Source organism: Mytilus edulis, chromosome 12, assembly GCF_963676685.1.
Source record: "Mytilus edulis chromosome 12, xbMytEdul2.2, whole genome shotgun sequence".
Taxonomy (NCBI): domain Eukaryota; kingdom Metazoa; phylum Mollusca; class Bivalvia; order Mytilida; family Mytilidae; genus Mytilus; species Mytilus edulis.
The window spans coordinates 50165622-50186299 of NC_092355.1; the positions used below are offsets into that span (position 1 = coordinate 50165622).

General features: G+C 31.9%; 1 protein-coding gene across 1 annotated transcript in view; it reads right to left on the reverse strand.

The window, feature by feature from the left end:
* Window positions 1–646: 646 nt before the first annotated feature.
* The window catches only part of LOC139497672 (uncharacterized), a 55536-nt gene continuing 35504 nt past the window's right edge, over window positions 647–20678 (reverse strand). The window contains exons 5-6 of the mRNA XM_071285905.1: window positions 3599–3658; window positions 647–2685 (exon numbers count right to left, since the gene is read on the reverse strand). Of these exons, the coding sequence (XP_071142006.1) occupies window positions 647–2685; window positions 3599–3658 (2099 nt within the window). The remainder of the gene's footprint in view (window positions 2686–3598; window positions 3659–20678) is intronic.

Below are 20678 nucleotides of genomic sequence, written 5' to 3' on the forward strand. Positions count from 1 at the left end.
ATTAGTGTTTTTTTATTATTCAACAGAATCATTAAAATAAGGTTCTAAGGCATTTTCAAATCATTAATCCTCCATTTGACACGTTTGATACTAAAATGAATCATAATGTTTACTTATGTTAAGGTACTGCTATGCATAAGATCTGTTTTGAGTGAAATTATTATTTTATACACACTTGTTTGTCAATACAATGTAATTTTATGCTACTGTCATACACAAGAAAGGTTTAGCTTGCTATACACCCAGAATTTGTCCACAATTTCCTACATTTGAAAATGTCTGTAACTAGTCAAGAATGTGACCGTTTGATGTGTTTGAACTTTTGATGTTGTCATTTGATAATAGACTTTTTGTTTTGAATTTTAATTGGAGTGCTCTTAAAAACCACAATGAATCTCCTTGAATTTCATAAAAAAATCTAACCGATCAATAAAGTACGCTATTGATCGACTAAGAAAATTTTCTGAGATAAATCATTGCATTACGGTAGTTATATTTTTACAATTGTAGTGACATATGGTTTCAAGAGTTTGTGCACATCCTGGTTGCGGAGGTTTAAATTGTACCGTATTACACATGTTACATGCATATCATGAATACAGTCTGTTAATACAATGCGCAAGTTAATTTTCTTGTTTTTCAAGCTTCATTTACGACTCAAAGGTTCTCTGTATAGCTTAAAATTATATGGAGTCGTATGACCATGTGGTGTTGCGTTCTGATGCCTATATGCATTTGAAGGAATACGTCTCATATTTGACTCTATAGACGACACCGTCGAATGATCCTGTGACAATATTATTCTTCTCCTGTTTAAAGGTTGCGGATTAAATGCCGATGAAACAAATGTCAGCATATTTACTATTTCAGTATGGTTATATTGTTTAGCTATGTCAATTGCTTTTCCTCCCTTTTCCACTTCTTGATCAATCATGATATTTTTGCATTGTAGTAGTATTTTCACTATTGTCGTATGACCATTCGCACAAGCAACATGTAATGCTGACCATTGCTTGTGTTCAGTAACATTAATATTACAGCCCGCTTTTACAAGCTCTTTGACAATTTTAGTGTGACCGTTTTGGCATGCAATATGTAATGCTGTCCATCCAAGTTCATTTTTGTAGGACGTTGAAGCGTTGTATTTAAGTAAATATTGAACTATATCTAGAAATCCTTTTTGACACGCGATATATAAGGGGGATAATTTTCTAGCCATATTTGCATAAGCACCGCTTTGAAGAAGGATTTTCACTATCTTTGAATGCCCTTTATAAGTTGCAATTATTAGAGGTGACCACTCGTATTGAGCACAAAAATTAACATCTGCACCGTTTGAAATAAGTCTTTGCACTATATCTATGAAACCGTTTCTGCTTGCGGCATACAAAGGGGTTCTTCCAATTGAATCGGGATAATTGATCAGCCTTATTTGATGATTTAACAAATACTGTACAAAATCTGTGTAGCCTAGAAATGACGACACGTATAATGGATGAAGTCCGTCCTTCTGTGGAAATTTTGTTTGCTTGTTTAACTTCAAAAAGTAAAGAAATTTACGTCTGTAAATTGAATTGCTTGATTGAATATTGCCAAAACTCTCCCAGTATTCACTTTCATTTGAGCCTCTCAACATGCGTTTTATGTACAAATTTTCGATAACCCTAGGAACAAGAATGACCTGTTCTTGTCGATCATTTAATGATTCCAATAACATTCTGTCAGCAATGAAATTAATGGATCCATATTTTAAAATACTTTGTACTATTTTTGGTCCCAAATATGCAGAAATAATATCGAACATTTTCTCATGGATCGCTTGAAAACTGCCATTTACTTTGGAGGTATAGATATTTTCCATCTTTTCAAGTTGAGACAATATTGTTGTCCTTGTTGGTGTAAAGTCTATTTCGCCTTCAAATTCCTCACAAATTGAATTCAAGATACGATCAAAATGTTTAGGATGTTCTATGTTCACTCTATTATTGTAAATCACCAGAAACTTTAAAGCTAAAATCGAGAGCTTGTCTATTAGTGACATTTTTTGTAGCTCTTCATATACACTTTTGTAAGGATTTGAGAAAAAATCTAGAATATTTGTATGCTTTTTCTCTTCGTAAAGTGTGCAAATAAACGGGAAAAATGGATGCATAAGAATAGTAGTATCGTCAATTTTTTGTGAATCTGACTCCGGCATATAATTTAAGGCAATACGTCTTCTTTCTTCTAATGAAAGTTTTAATGTGTGTTCTGATATATGCAACGAGCTGTAATCCTTCAGAGCATTCTTGAAGTCAATTTCAGGACGGGTAATTAACAGTAATTTTACCTTTGTGTATTGTTTTAACAGGCATTTGGTATCTGTATCATATAGCTCCCATAAATCGGCACTTGTTCGATTTAGGTAAACCCTTCCAAGAAAATCGTCAAATATGAAGATTTCTTTCTCATTAGAAGACATTGTTCTAATGTCGATTGGGCTTCTTGCTATGTGTATATTATATCCCAGATCATCCATCACTTGTGCCAAATAAAACGCTGTTGCTGTTTTTCCCGATCCAGAACTACCAATTAATAACACAATTTGGTTGATGAAAAGCGCATTGAAAACTTCCATGCAAAATGAAGTCTCAACAAATTTTTCTAATTTAATCTTCCATTGTTGTATTGTCTTGTCTTTTATAACTAGAAATAATGAAACGTTATTAAAACATAATTATTTTAGCAATAACTAACGAAATTAATAGTTGATCGTTCAGTCAAATATCAAAATAAAATAGATTTAAGGAAAACATATATACTACCGTCACCACTGAATAGAATTGCCAATAAATGCAGAAATGAAGAAATATGTTAAACAATCCTCAAAAATTGGTAGCAACACAATCAGAGCATAAGAAAAATGTATGATGAGAGCTAATAGCTTGAAATACCAAAGATAGATAATATAATCAACTATTCCAAAAATAATTTGTTTTATTGACAAATGAACAAGTTTATGTCATAAAGAATGCATGCATCAAACGTCATGCAAATCCCATCTCAATCAAATTAAACTGTCAAAATCGGAATAAAACACAATCAATATCATTGCATTTGAGACTGCTATACTGGTATTTAAATTTCAAAGACCGTTAAGATATGTCGCTTTTGAGATAAGACTCATCGAAACATTCTACTTATTCGTGAAGGTGACCATAAGAATTATGTAGTGTTGATTTCAGTCGTTCTAATTAATATAATCTATTGGGGGAGCTTCGGTGCAATGACCAGAACCCCGTTTATGAATTCCGAATAATGTGAAGATATTTGATCGCAAAGAATTAGTCAACACTATAGAATAAATAGAAGAGGTTGCGATTCTGTTTAGAAATGGGTAGTAGAAATCGTCACTTATGTCATGTATTCTATATTTGAAGGAATCAATCTGTGAGTCTAGGAAAATATCAAGATATGTACTGTTTTGAGATATTTTTAAAGTTGATTTGAGTATGCCTTTATGAGAAAGCACAATAACGATTCGTATAAAAACACATTTAGGATTACTATGATATAGTGTATATCTAATAGCAATATTTTGAATACATAATTGATTTACCTGCCATATTGTTTTCTGTCGTATTAGGTTTTCTATATTTTTTTAACGCCGATGCCATTTCTGGAGAAAAAACAATATAGTCTTAATAATTTACCATAACATGCATTAATTAATATTGTGTATTGTGGACTTGTTTGTCTATTCGTTTTTTTTTCTTTTTTCAGGCCATCAATTTTCTTCTATCATTTTTTTCTGTAATGCCTACCGTTTTGTTTGACCTAGATGTATGTATTTCCGGAATTGCGCATGAATCCGCCATTTATATGACAATGCTCAAATTTAAAATTTAGTCGACTTTAGTTCATATTACCGGTATTCAAATCGAATAGGAGGAAATAAATTATGTCAACAAACTGATACGTACTGAGTTGCATGAACAGTCGAGACGACGAGTCCGGCCGCATCATCATAACAAGCGTTTCTTTTAATAAATAAGTCATCCGCCATGCGAATTAACATGTTCTAAATCGGGAATAAGACAGCGTAAGTCAGCACTCTGGTACAACTATCAACGCATTGTAAAGCTAGTTCATTTACTAGTACGTAGACAAGTACGTAGAGTCTTATTATAATCCATAAATAAGTTTTATGTAGGAATTTCAATTGAAGAAAACTTATAGTTTGAACATTCAGTGAAAACGATACAACAAAAGCTTTTTTATGTTGCCATCTCTTTCGTACTTGTAATGCTGTATACCATTTGGGTTGTTAAATCCAATGGATAGAATGTTTAAGTCATATATAGCACCAAAATTATAAATTTTCGATAAAAGGTCTTTGCTTTTGCTTTTGAATTTTGTTTTATTTTATTTTCTTCAAGCCACTTTGAGTAGTTTAAAGATGTAGCGAGCATCTGGTTAACTAAACTGTGAAATGATATATTTTCAATTACATAACTTTTCATATCGATATTATAAAAACACATGAATAGGTTTTTCATACTTGTTTTTTTTTCCATTTATGCAAGTTTCTCATAAGAAAGGAAATAAAATATGTATAATTACAATTCAAAAACAAAGCTTGCATTACTACGGTTAAGTGACCGATTTCAAAGGCATATGGAACCTCAAGACATCTGCAAATTCACTGTGTTCAAATTGTGAATTAAGAATCTATAACAATCGTTATTAAATTGATAGCGATATTGTAAGGTTCTTGTTTATTATAAAGACACAACCATTATTCAAGTATTAAAACATTCTTGTTTTCACATAGCGTTCTTTAAATATGAAGTTAATGATGAGGATGGATTGATGCATTATCGGTCCGAGAAAAATTATGCTGACCGCAGGACAATTAGACTTTGCATTTTCCCTTAAACTTCTTTCTACATGGAAAAGCAGTAGTAAACACCGATTGTCAAGTCTTTGGTCTCACAACCACAGGCCTCATGGTCATAAAACTTTCGAGCGTGATTTTTGTACTCCGACTCGAAAATGAACCATTCAAATTGCTGGATTTCATGTTTCGAGCATGATTTTTGTGCTCCGAGCACTGAGCAAAGTTTTATGCCTTCAAGGCCTGGACGAATACGTGACCGTAGAACATAGAGGGGTAAAATAATGAAAATAAACATTGATGCTGTAATATAATTCATATTTATGAATAAGTTTGCTGTTTCCTAAGTGGTAAAATAAACATACCTTGACGCATATGTACGGAGAGAAAATAAGATTGTTGCTACTCATGATATAATCAGATTCTTTTCTCATTTTATCAAAACTTATTGTTTTGTTAATAAAATGAAAAGTTTTGATTCACTGTTTATATTCTAATATTTTCAAAGGGGTGACATACTATTGCTATTTCCATCGAAATCTAACACAAAACCAAAACAAACACTGCAGAAAAGTTGTACATGTACCATACACTACAAACCATTAAAAGTCTGAAATGGCCTATATCTGTACTCGACTGTACTGATTTTTACTCGACCAGTCTGAAGTCGTCTGAGATTTACTTGATAATACTCGACTGTAGTCTGAACCATACTTAATAGTCTGAATGTGTACTTGACCAGTACTTAACCATTTTATACGAGTCTGAACCGTACTCGACCTAGTCTGAACCATACTCGACCTAGTCTGAACCATACTCGACCTAGTCTGAACCATACTCCACCAAGTCTTAACCAACTTAGACCTATTCTTTGTATCTATCAACTGAATTTTATCAATTTAGGAGTTCTTTTAATAAAAATGAAATTTGAACAACAACTTGAAATTAAAAATGTATTCAATACAGTATTGAAATTAAAATTTCACAATAATCAACCATAATATAACTTCAACTCAATATTAATCAACGCTTACATAATAATGTATATCAACTTTTAAAATATAAATAAAACAAGCTGATCAAATAATCTAAAAAAATTAGTTGTGACTAATATTTTCAATAGTATTCAAATTTTATAAATATTTCGGAAGTATTTTATGGTAACTGGACTATTTTCACCATTAACTTAAGCCTAGTATAGATTTTTGGTGTCAGTTGAGTTCAGGTAATAATGCAGTGATTGTTTTTTATTAAGATATATATATAAAATATGATATAAAACATCTTAATAAATTTTAAAAAAAATTAGAGCTTGATTGTTTTGTTTTATTAAACCAAGAATTTAATATAATCATGATAATAGAATTTCCATAGCAATCCTTGATAACCTTTTTAAAAAAGGAAATGTATTCCAAAGTAACAGTAAAAAAAATATTTCAATTAATTTAAGTATTTTTTTGTCAAATTAACATGGCATACATAAAGCACTTTAATATGTTTTTATTACCTCAGTACATGTGTGTTTTACAGGTAAAAAGAAAGCCCTATTTTCTTTAATTCGTGTATTACTTATCTAGTACATACATGTATATTCGAAAGGCCTTGTTATTTAATTTAAACAGGATGTTGCAATTTTGAATCAATGTTATTTAGAATTTAATACCTCTTGCCAGGTGTGATCTTATTTATGAGTTTGCCCCCAAGCAGAGGTTATACTTTATATTTCACCACTAATCAGAAAAACAATTTTATTTATTTATTTAATTTTATCCCTTTTTTATATATTAAGCTATATATAATATATATATATATATATATATATATTTTATCCTAAATATAATCAGAGATATATTTCTTTTATAAAGTTAAATTTTTTTATAAATTTTGTTGGCTGTTGTTATATATATCAGTCAAATTTTTTTTATTTTAACAGTTAAAAAAGTAGAGTTTTTTTGGTCTAGTATGGTTCAGACTGGTCTAGTATGGTTCAGACTGGTCGAGTATTGTTCAGACCTTTAGTTAAGAAATGGAAAAATAGGTCGAGTACATGTCGAGAATGGGTTAAGACTGTTTCAGACTGGTCGAGTAATAGTTCAGACTATTTTCAACGGCAAAGATAAGGGTCAAGTACGATTCAGTACAGTCAAGTATGGTTCAGACTGAGGTCGAGTAATGTCAAGTAAAAGTCAGACCAATTCAGACTGGTCGAGTAAAAATCAGTACAGTCGAGTACAGATATAGGCCATTTCAGACTTTAATGGTTTGTAGTGATAGTGTTCGATACGAGCAGATACTTCATATTTAATGTTAGAATATTAACAGTGAATCAAACGTTCTAATTCATCATACGAAAGCATGCCATCCATCTTAAGAACTTTCAAACTGGCCGCCGTTTCCATGGAAACAGCAAGAAAAAAAACAACATAAAACACCTCGCAAATTTGAGGCAAAATTCTGTAATCAAAAGGATGTGCATACGATCAAATACAAATCTGTACTGCAAAACATCTTCTCGAATATGTCAGAAGAAATCGAATATATAATTTAATGTGCTTCTATTCTATACAAAAACCATGCATTGAAGAGAAAATCGCAACTGAAAGAAAAAGAAACACGAAGAGTACACATAAGTGACATTTCTGCACTTGCATTAAATCACACATCCGTTAATCGAACACCTGCTAGTATACACACATTATCTGAAATCAATCGCTGAGCGTGTAATTAAATTGTACAAGACAAGATACATGCATCGTGTGATACGCGAGCTAACGAAGAACAAAATGAACAGTTAGTATGCCTCTCAGTCAATATATACACATGTTGTCTGTTCCAAGGTCCTCTATAGAAAGACTATTGACGTCCACGATAATATACTTGCGCTTCACGTGACGCGACCTTTCTTCTCGGGCGTGTGATTAATTTAAGATCCAGAAGAGTCCAAAACTGTATATAGACATTAATCCTTATCTACGAGAAGAGAAAAAAGGGGGGATCAAAGACATGTATAATGTATGTGCCATTTGACTTTGTTACACTCAAAATGATTGCTACTAAAGTGACAATGTCCAATACAGGGTGACCTCCTCCGCTATTGCTTGCAAGAGCAAATCTAGTTGTAATTGTATTTCGAAAGGAAAACTGTAATTCCTGTAATTTTAACATTGTTCAAGTTGTTTTGCTGGCATAATAATGCACACATATGCAACATTAAAATGTATGTTTTGTACACAATTTGACTTTCAGTTTTTGTTAAAGCGGAATCACACTTTTTTCTTTACGAGCGCTTAATTCATTTTTTTAAATAACGTGTTTAAGTGGTCGGCTACCTCTACAATCACAACAATGACCATATTTCAAGATGGCAATAGTTGATGATAGAAGATGTAATGCTAAAGAAAAACTGTCTTTCCTTACTTTTAATATTGTTTTAGTTGTTTAACTGTTATAATAACACGAATAATGCATAATAATTCCACAATGTATGATTTTGATCGTAGTGTGTATAACGGGGACAGGCCACTCTAGTATTAGAGGATAAAACACATTTTTTCTTTGGACTTTTTTTTCAGTTTTTGAGTTAATAGCCCTGGTCTACATTTCAATAACCTGTGTAATCCTATACTACTAGAGTGTTTCGCCCCCGTTATATACACTACGATTGAAATCCTACAAACTTGGACAAGACAGTCAAAAGTTTCAAAATACCAAATATAAAATTGTAAGTTAAATGATTTATGTTGTTTTACCATGTAATATAGCTTTTTGCAAATTTATTTGATACAATTTGTCAATGCAAAATATGAATCATCAAAATACTCTTCAGAGCCGTGCACAAAATAAGTTTGTTGTCAAGCAATTTGTACAGTGAACTGCTTTAAAAAACAGTTTCAATTATATATTTTGAGAGGTTAAAACAATTATCGAATTACAAAGATTTGGCTATTATGTCTTATAGTAACATACTATCTGCCTCGCCGAATTTTGTTTACATATCTTCATTGACACGTTATGCAAATGCATGTTAACATTATACTGACTATATCTACCGGGGTGCGTACCTTACGAATAAACCGCCCCGACAGAGTTCAGAGGAGGAAATATTAAAAATGACACTTCGGAATTTTATGTATCCCATCACGAATTGGTTAATACGATAAACTTAATAATGACATTTTTTCCACGTGTGAGATATATATATACTAGAACACACCCGTGACATCGCGGGTCCGTGACTGAATTAAAGTATATAACTATGCGCAAGCCTTATCTTAGTATTAGTACTGTCATCTGATAAAGTCATGCCGACTATAAGATACACAATTTTCTCTGCTTTCAAATCTTTCTGTTTGAACCCGTCGAACTAGAACTTATCAATTATTGGTAATATTAAATATTTGGAAAACAAAAGGTCCTGGAATGGAGTATTTTTTAATCAACAGCATTGTCCTATATTAGTTATAAATAAACTTGAATTCTTTGTTTCGCTGTTTTACGTCATGCCCGCTAACAAAATGAAACTTATTTTTAGTCCAGATTTTTAGTATTCGTATTATTATCTTAGACAGTCTTACGGATTAAAATACTACAATAGGTAACAATTTGACAATTTAGTAGTGTCAACCCTGTGATTATGACCCGTTTATATAGCATATTAATCCTGAATACATCGTTTGGTGGTGCACCTGTCAGATGCGGAACGTACAGATAAGGTAATAGGTAACAGGTGATTATACTATTGGTATCGATATCGGACTCGACCCGGAACTTCCTAATTATTGGCGATATTAATTACGTGGAAAACAAAAGGGCCTGGAGTGGTGTAATTTTTAATCTACACCTTTGTACTATATTAGTTGTATATAAAGTTGAATTCTTTGATTCATCGTTTTTACGTGATGACGGCTAACAAATTGGACCTCGTAATTTTAGTATTATAGATATAGTGGTTGACCATCTAGGTCGTCAGTTTGCTACATTGTAAGTATCGAACGTGACCTATTATTGAATATGACTGTTATACCGAGTTTGAATTTGCGTTGATGTTGGACGTGTCTCAGTACTTTTTTCATCCAAGATTCGTTTATTTGTCTTTAAATGTTTCCGTTATGGTTTCAGTTTTGATAATCTTTAATTCAGATGGGGAGGTATGTACACAACTTTAACACATTATTATTAATAAATCAGCAAGTTTAGATGTAATTGGTCTCAAATTTTTAATGCCAAGTGCAGAGATAATATAACATCACTACCTTTTCTAATAAACAATAGTAAATCATCGTATCTTTTTCTGCAAATATTAAAACATGCAAGTAAAATAGATGTTCCCTCTAATTATCGTCCGTTTTTTATTACAAATACCATATCTAAAACATTTGACAGACATGTATGTACACAGTATATAAATTCTTGAAAGATAATTTGTTATCAAAGGTACCAGGATAATAATTTAATACACCAGATGCACGTTTCGTCTACATAAGACTCATAGTTATAGTTATAATACCAAACAAGAACAAAGTTGAAGAGCATTGATGACCCGAAATTCCAAAAAGTTGTGCCAAATACGGCTAAGGTAATCTATTCCGGGGATAGAAAATCCTTAGTTTTTCGAAAAAAATAAACTATTGTCAAAGGAAATTTATTAAAATGACCATATAATTGATATTCATATCAACACCGAAGTGCTGACTACTGGGCTAGTGATACCCTCGGGGATAAAACGTCCACCAGCTGTGGCATCGACTAAAATTATTGACTAATGGTTAAAATATTCAGATAATGGAGAAATATTTGATACTGCGTTTTTTAGATTTCAGTAAGGCTTTTGACCTTATCAAACACACCATATTTTTAGAAAAATTAAAAGTTGGCATCCATCACTAGTAGCCAGATTAAAGTCTGAAACGGTCATTTTGGTCTGATCAAGTCTTGATCGACTTAATTTACCGCTAGAGAAAAACGTTAACACTTTTCAGATTTTAAGACACTGTTCAAATATGTTGTGTTTAGTCCATTAAGTCATGTCAATTTAATCAAGATGGAAGGCTCTAGCGTTCAATCAAGTCTGTTAAGACTGTTTTGGACAAATTTAGACCAATCATAAAAAGTAACTTTCAAAACTTTCAGATCGGGTTAAGATCCGTTTAGTGTGTCAGAATGGTATTAGCAGTTACGCCCCTTCATGTGGATGATACATTGTATTATAAATGCTAGAATAAAAAAACGTATATTATTTTTAATTATTAAACATAAAATCATTTGTTGACTTTTTATTTCTGTTGGTCTTTTTTTAAGGGATTAGAGAATTGATAAAATATACATATAGTTTTGTTAGCTTGTTTTATTGGGAAAATAAATTATTCGCCAATAACTGTTTTTGATTTGATATGATTTTTTATTTTCTGGTGTTAATTTATTTATTTATCTACTTATTATTTAAAAAAAGGAATTGCAAATTTCAAACGTAACACTAACAAAAGAGTGACAACAACATCTTATAAATTTCATACCGGTCCAAATCACGTTTCTGGATTTAATTCATCAGGAACGATCAACGCAAAATACAAATATTTTATATGTAAGATCATTTATATAGTTAATTTCGTTATCCTCTTTAGGCCGCATTGGGGAACCGTGTCTCTGTTTGAACTAAGCTTCTGAAACTGCTCTTAGGCCGTAAAGTGAGAGTGTTAAAACTATGAATAACATACCATCGGAAAGAAATGGTTGTCGATGGGGTTTTACAGAATAGAGAATGATCGGCTATAAATATGAATAAAAGAGAAAATGGAACAAAAAAATAAAGAATCGAGAATGATAAGGTGCTTGAATATAAAGAATTGATAATAATAGACATAAAGTATAAAGAATAGAAGAAAAAAACCCGGCCTAAACATTAAAGAATACAGAAATAAAGGACCCCTTCCAGATCCTCATATAGATTAAAAAACCTAATTTTAAGTTCAGCATTGAGTATATATGTCTTAGTACATCTGTTTGTAAATGCGCTTATCCTTTCTTTCATTTGAATAAAAAAACTTATTTAATATAAATATGTATTTATTTGTTTGTTCAGATTGCACTATTATAAATAATTAATCTTCGTCTTCTTCCTCTAAACCGTAAAAGTAACGTATATATAGAAATGCGTTTATATTCGGTCTATAAAGATTTAGTTCGATGGCACGTGTCAATAATCTAAAGGTAATAAAATCAACGATCCATAAAATAACGTGGCAATTACAATGGCCATTTCACAGTTATATCATACGTTTACCCGTAATGGTATCATACATGTACCTCCGTAAGTGTAGTACAAAATGTATAAGGTTCTAAATCATTTTTTTATAGCTTCTTTCTAACACTATTGACGACATTGTTCAAACTGATCTGTAACAATAACATCTTTATTACTTATATATCATGTACTGTAGTACGCCGCTAGATTAAAACTGACGAGGAAAGGTAACACACGGCCAGCGAAAGCTCTTTTTTAGAGAGCCCAGGTGGTCGTGCGGTCTAGCGGGACGGCTGCAGTGCAGGCGATTTGGTGTCACGATATCACAATAGCATGGGTTCGAATCCCAGCGAGGGAAGAACCAAAAATTTGCGAAAGCAAATTTACAGATCTAACATTTTTGGGTTGATGTTTAGACGAGTTGTATATACATTATATACCTTATGTACACAGCCATGTATCACCATCATTGATGGCGATCCGATCGATACATCTGTTCTAGAGTTGTCACTGACTCAGACGTACTAATAAATATAATTATTTTCTGTGACTGTATATTACATTAATTTGTAGGATCCTTTACTATAGATAGTTTAGCTGATCTGTAACAATAACATCTTTATGCCTTATATATCATGAACTGTAGTACGCCGCTAGATTAAAACTGACGAGGAAAGGTAACACACGGCCAGCGAAAGCTCTTTTTTTGAGAGCCCAGGTGGTTATGTGGTCTAGCGGGACGGCTGCAGTGCAGGCGATTTGGTGTCACGATATCACAATAGCATGGGTTCGAATCCCAGCGAGGGAAGAACCAAAAATTTGCGAAAGCAAATTTACAGATCTAACATTTTTGGGTTGATGTTTAGACGAGTTGTATATACATTATATACCTTATGTACACAGCCATGTATCACCATCATTGATGGCGATCCGATGGATACATCTGTTGTAGAGTTGTCACTGACTCAGACGTACTAATAAATATAATTATTTTCTGTGACTGTATATTACATTAATTTGTAGGATCCTTTACTATAGATAATTTAGCTGATCTGTAACAATAACATCTTTATGCCTTATATATCATGTACTGTAGTACGCCGCTAGATTAAAACTGACGAGGAAAGGTAACACACGGCCAGCGAAAGCTCTTTTTTTGAGAGCCCAGGTGGTCGTGTGGTCTAGCGGGACGGCTGCAGTGCAGGCGATTTTGGTGTCACGATATCACAATAGCATGAGTTCGAATCCCAGCGAGGGAAGAACCAAAAATTTGCGAAAGCAAATTTACAGATCTAACATTGTTGGGTTGATGTTTAGACGAGTTATATATATATATATATATATACTAGTATATATATATATGAGTCTGAAAGATTGTGTAACTATAAGGTATGGTCGCCTAATATAGCTTACATGTGTACATCCAATTAATTTAATGGATAGTTGTCTAATTGCAAATCATATCACTTCTCCTTATTTATTTTTTTATTGAAAATGAGCTTTGATAAATTGGACAAGCGATTGTACAGGAAAGGCCCAAGTGATAGTACAGTAAACTCGCAAGCCATTGTACAGTCAATTAATTTATCCGATATTGAAAAAATATTATTTGTGAATCTCTACTGATGCAATGGCTTTTTAACTTGTAGACAGGTAAGACTATATAACAGAAATGGTACTTTTGGAATTTCTGGTTTATTGACATTTTTATCGCTGTTGTGTGACAGTTCTGATCGATTTATTAAAAGCTCCTCCATTCGACGAAAAACTTGTGTATGCATACGTCCTTTATTATTTGATTGGTTCATATATACATATAAATTGTTTTGATTACTAAAGCTTCTAGAACGTTATATAGTACCATTTGCGTTTATCATTGGAAAACTTTCCATCTTGCAACTTGTTATATTTTCGAATGTCGAAAATGTAGAAACCGTACAGTTCCGTTCCCACACAATATAATAATGATGTAATAGGGTTTTTAAGATCCCCACGGATGCCACATTTTCCAATCTTAATGTCTTTCAATGTCTTATGAAAGTATGTACCTGTATTGTTAAGAAGGAAATGAAATATCGGAAGTAATTTTTTCCTCTAATTATAATAAATCAAAATTTGCTTCTTTAGAAAAAAGTAATCTTACAATTTCCCTTAAAACAAAATAAAAACTCTGATAAACACTAAATCATTTTTTAAATTATTCATTCATCAAGTTGAAAATAAACTACGCTAAACCATTAACTTTATTCTACAACTATCATAAACTTATCAATTAGTAACAATCAAAGGACAATTGTTTATTGGATAAGGTTGATTGAACATTGATGTTTGGGGATTTGCAATAAGCCTTCGGTCACGTGCCTGCCACATGGCACGCGCTGATAAAAAAAGTAAGTCAACTTCAAAATTATGATATATATTGATACCCAATTTTATATTTATGAGTTATATACTTAAATCTTCTCATATCCATGTTTGTGGTCTCATAACATCGTTTTAATGTCCTTAGAGCAAAAACTTTGCTCTTAGTGCACCAAGGATTTGTATAGTCCTGCAGTGCATTAAGAAGTCCTTTGCGGTATTTCTACACACCATACAAAATTTGGCTGTGGTGTAAAATGTTAAAAAAATACCCATAAATTATAATAATTTTCAATTATTTAAGTTTAAAGTATGCAAGGAAAAGTGTCTTTGCTTTCTCGCAAAATAATTTACCTTTTTTTTACACAAAGTTGTCGATGAATAAATTGGATACCCTGCATTTCAATAGCATATTATCAAATTGCTGAAAGATCTCCTAAATGTATTAAACAGGAATCCGTTAGTATTGAAATCCCCTTCCTTAATAATTCTATTTGTCGTTCTGCATTAATTTGGTGTAAGAAAGACGCACACATTCAGGCTAACGCCCTTACGGTGTATAGAATATAGATATAGGAAGATGTGGTGTGAGTGCCAATGAGACAACTATCCGTTCAAATAACAATTAATAAAAGTGAACCATTATTGGCTAATATACAGCCTTCAACACGGAGCCTTGGCTCGCACCGAACAACAAGCTATAAAGGGCCCCAAAATTGCTAGTGTTAAACCATTCATCGGGAAAACCAACGGTTTAATAGTTTTGTATTTTATATAACTTCCCAAATAGGTTGCTACATTCGTTTCCCTTACACCCACACTAAAAAGCTGTGATTTCTGTTTGAATTATTTTTTTATGAAAAGTTTATTTTGCTATATATTGTTTATCATATGTTTCAAAAGCTGCGTCAACTAATCTTGCCTCTTTAAAGGTCAAATGAAAGTTAGCCATTTTCACTCTACTATGGCATGGAACTAGAAAACTTTTTGAGGGGTATAGTTATAATATAACTGTTCTTTATACTTATAATTCAACTGCAAGCCGACAAATTCAATTTGCTCTCTGGATGTCATTTGTTTCGTTTTTGTTTTGTTTGTTTGTTTGCTTTATTATATTTTGACGTCAATAAAACCAACAACAGTTACTCCTTATGTTTTAAACGTAGTTTACAGAACTCAAACTATATATATATGAATAATTACATTAGATGTATGTTTCATTATAATACTTTATTCTGATTGGCTAACTGCGCATTGCGTGTTATTCCGTAAGCAATTGCATCACTCAATAAAACTTTTCATTCATGATAACACGTGGTCCCACAATAAAGTGCACAGGTGAATTAAATAAAAACAATATAAAATTCGTGTTTTCTTGATCATAGCTAAAAAATGTAATTATAAGTATTGAAAGCTTCTTTTTGTAACTTCATAGGGTTGTAAAAGCGTTGACCGTGCGCACATTTTTAGAATGAAGCGCTTCCGCGCTTCATACAAAATGTACTTCGGTCAACGCTTTTACACCCCAATGAATTTACAAAAAGAAGCATTCAATTCTTAAATAAGAAGGAAGGACGAAAATGCAGGTTTATATGTAGTATAATGAAATCAGAGATCTGTATTTTAATTAGATTATTATTACAGCTCTTATAGAAGGTCCCTTTACAGCTACAGTATTTTTTTTCTCTTAATTTGTTACTTTTTCCACTATTCACGGTCATATATCGAAAATTTAAAAATATAATAAAAAAACAAATAAGCTTTTAAATTTGTGATTTCACAAATTCACCATAATTATGTCATGCCACATGCTATATGGATTCAGATTTTATTTTAGGAAATCTATTAATACACAATTGTATGTGCACCAATCTTTATGAACAAAATTTAACGTTATAATTCCATCTACAAAAAAGAGTGACAGTATTGGTCTGTACCGCCCGGAAATCAATGCGTACTAGTTCTCTGTACAGAGGCGAATCCAGTCATTTTCTAAAAGGGGTTCCCAACCAAGGATAAAGGGAAACGATCCAATCTTATGTTCCTATTTAAAAAAGGGGGCAAAACCCCCATACCCCCTAAAATCCGCCACTGTGTGTACCAACGACATGACATTTTACAAATACGCAAATCGATACTTGATCTGTACGGACCGTTTTCAGTTTTGTATAATAGAAGTAGGTGAACTATACAGCAGACATATATATGAAGAAGAAGAAAAAAAAAAGAGGAGGTACATGTATGAGTGCCAAATGCAATATATTTCCACCTAAGACACAATCTGTTAAAGTAAGCAGTCATAATTTCAACGCTGAAAAGTAAGCTATAAAGGGACCACAATTTACTAGTGTAAACAATTTAAACCAAACCAAACAAAATGAGAAGAAAAAATATCTAATAAATAAAAGAAATATAATAGATTTAGACCCAACGCTGCAATTTTCGCTAAACACATTAGAGTTCACGTCCCTAACATGGCTAACATCTTTATGATTTTATTGGGGTTGGCAATTGTACGAGTCCTTTAAATTTTATTAAAAATATCCAATATCTCCATCAGAACGAAAAACAAAACGAACTCTACAAAGAAGAAAACAAAATGAAACTACAACTGCTTGCTTCATAACCTTCAGAAAAAAAGTGAACAGTTTAAAAATAGTCCAATCTACTGAAATATGTCTAAATCAATACTTATAGATTTTGTTAACATTGTCAGAAAAGAATTAGAAATTTCTTGGGCAGTTTTGATGGAATATGATGGATGATATAGCTTCATGCATGTTCTGTGCCGGTCAAATAGGGAACATGAAAATATTACTTAGTATTCTACAGTAAATATCTTATAATGGAATAACGATCTTTCAGAAAGATGTATGTTCATGTATACAAAATAAAGAGATGTGGTATGATTGCCAATGGGACAACTTTCAACTCAAGTTCAAATGAAGTGCATGGATGTAAGTAATGATAGGCAACCGTAATGCCTTCAACATGAGAAGAATACATAACGTATAATCGGCTATAAATTGCCCCGCTTGATGATTATACGTTGTTGTTTCCTATAGAGAAAAAAATAATCGATTTAAATTATTTTTACATCATAAAAAAAACACCGACGGTTAGCTTTGCACTAGTAAGTTTGTCTTAAAGGTAATTGACTTTCTGTTAAAACTGTCGTTTCGTTGCTGTCTTGCGGACGAATACCCTAAATCTCCGTGTCATCATCAATCATATAGTAATGGTTTTATATCGGGTTATTCAATACTCTGTTCTTTGCATAGAAATTATTCTTCGTTAATCTGAGAATTGAAAGAATACTTCATATCACAAGCTATAAATATAGATACAAAAATAATGAAAATCTGAGCGATATTGATAATACCGCAAAGCATGAAAAAATGTGTTGTATTTCAGTAAATAACACGTGTTTTTGTTTGATTGTAAACATGTTGTAGTCCATTATGCATTGTTTCTTGTTTAGTGAATTGGTAAAAAAAAAAAAAAGGTCAAAACAAATTACGTCACACGTAAATACATTATAACAAATGCTCGGACATACGTATGGTAATTCGTGCATATCCCTAAAAGGTAGTGTTCTCGACCTGTTCAACTATTTTATTACTTCAAATAACATATGTGTGCATGCATATGAGCAAGAGACAAAATTCATATTATACCGATGCTAAACTACAGACTCTTCTTGGCGACGTGAAAAAGTGTAAAACTTTGCTTTTTGGAAAATTGTCATATGTTGCAACCAATTACATACAAATTATCTGTCAGAAATATTGAAGAATTGAATAACTCAAGGATTTGTATAGTAAATCCTTGCTGTATCCTATAATCTGTATTGCTTTTGGAATAACGTTTTATATTATTGAAGTTTTTATTTTTTGGCGCAAATAAAAGATTGGATTTTTTCAAAATTAGCACATATGCAATGCACCCCTCTTTAATTTGAAGTCCTCCAGAAAGGTAAAATTCACAAGTTTTGGTATGTCTGGTGTATGTATATCACACGTTCCATCTACAATAAACGGAAATGACACGGCCGGGTATTGTAAAGCTTTTGAGGGACTTTTAATGTCAAATTCACATCCCTGGGCGACGAAATTATCGGTTTGTTAAAAACACCGTGTGTACACTGACTTATAAAAGTGTTTTAGTCTTTCATGCTGTCTAGTCTGAGCAATGTTTGTAGGTTATAAATAAAAAAGGAAAACCGTTAAACCGTATGTGAACGGAAAATGAGCTTTGTATACGTGTCTCTAACGATATAGAAAATGTAGAATATGTGTAAATAATGAATATTTATATTATTTAGACTTTCATATTGTTGTTTTTTGAATATTGTATTATACAAATTCATGACGATTTAGACCTTGGCATTTCGTGTAGACACCTGGGGTGGTGTTCTCGAAGCTATCTTAGGACTAGGACGTGTCCTAAGTCCATCTTATGACAGGTATTTATCCTAAGTCGTGTTCTCGAAGCTCTCTTAATTTATCGCAGTTTTCGTCCTAATTTTAGGACACCTAATTAGGTGTCTTAGGATCATCCTATCTTCGTCCTAACATAATAAAATTTTGATTTCGCTTTTTGTTCACTTTTTTACTTGAAAATTAACATGAAATGAAACGCACCATCGGTTTTGACTCGTATATAAAGAAATAATGCATGATTTTAAACTTTGAACTTCGTTTTTACGATTACACTACCAATTCAATTCTCATTTCAAAACAAGTTGTTTTCCAGTTTAAATTACAATCCTTTTTGGTATAATTTTAGTATTGCATTTAAAATCATGGATTTAATTCTTTAATTGTAATTATAAAATTCCTAAATAATTTTATTAATTGGTTTAGTCATTATTAAATGTTTTATCAAAAATTAAATTTGACGATTTAAAATTTCGACTTAGGATATGTTTATGACGTCCTAACATAAGATACGTCTGAGATAGCTTCGAGACACAACTTAAGAGTGTCCTAAATTGATCCTAAGTCCATCCTAAAATTGGTCTTATCTATGACTTAGGACGAATCTTAGGATACTTTCGAGAACACCATCCCTGTTTCTTGATGAAGAATAAACATGCGGTCTTGATTTACCTGTGGTGTTTTTGTCGTTCGGTTGCCGTCAAATTGAAGTATATCCAATATCTCCTATATTATGTGCTTTAAAATCAGCTTATAAGAATTCAAAATTGAAAGGGTTATTTGCATGAGTATAGATCAATTCTATGAATATGCTAATATATTAATCGGTGTGAGCTTTACATATGAACTTTATTAATTTCGATCAAAAACAGTTCCTATAAAAAAAAAAAGATATTTTAGAAAGTCTTAATAAATTCCAATGATCACAAATCTAATCTAAATCTAAATCTAATTTAAATCCAATTTAATTATTTCGTGATTCTAAAATACGTTGTAACAGTTTTTTTCTTCTTTTTTTTTTTTTTTTATCTGATATGACTTTAAAACACTGATTTAAGATACATTATGTTTACAAAGTATCATAATATTCCTAGTTTAAATTGTTTTAATTTGTCATAATTTGCTAGTCAGTCAGTGTCGGATTCCGGGCGACATTGCGTACGCTTTGCCCTTTAATTTGAAAATATATAATTTTAGCATTATTAAAATCTTTTTTTTTTAATCTTTGCTACACTCGATTTTATTGCTGCCGCTGTATCAAAGCTAGTCAATTAGTCAAAATGTCCGTACAATGTATAGTAATATTTCTTTTCATGACTTGTTTATTCTTAACTATAAGCGTTGGCTATTTTTATCTGACAAGTCCACACCGGCACGGGACGTTTACGCTATTTCATAGGACATTTGCGCTTTTTATTTTGGACACTTGCGCTTCAAATCATAGGACATTTGCGCTTTTTAAAAAAGGACATTTCCGCTTTTTACATAGGACATTTCCGCTTTGGCAATATTTGATTGTTATGACTACCCTTCCCTTTTATCCGGTCTAGGGACCGACAGGTTTGACCTTGAAGAGTTAAAGTCATATTGTTCTTTATGATAAAAAGTTTTTAAAAAAATATATAGCTTCATAACACATTTCAAAGCACATTGATATATGTTTTGGAAATTTTTCTTGAGTAACATAATGGAAAGGCAGACACGAAAATTACTGAACTAATAGATTGATATGTTTTCCGTCCGTGGTAAAAAAAATTAAATC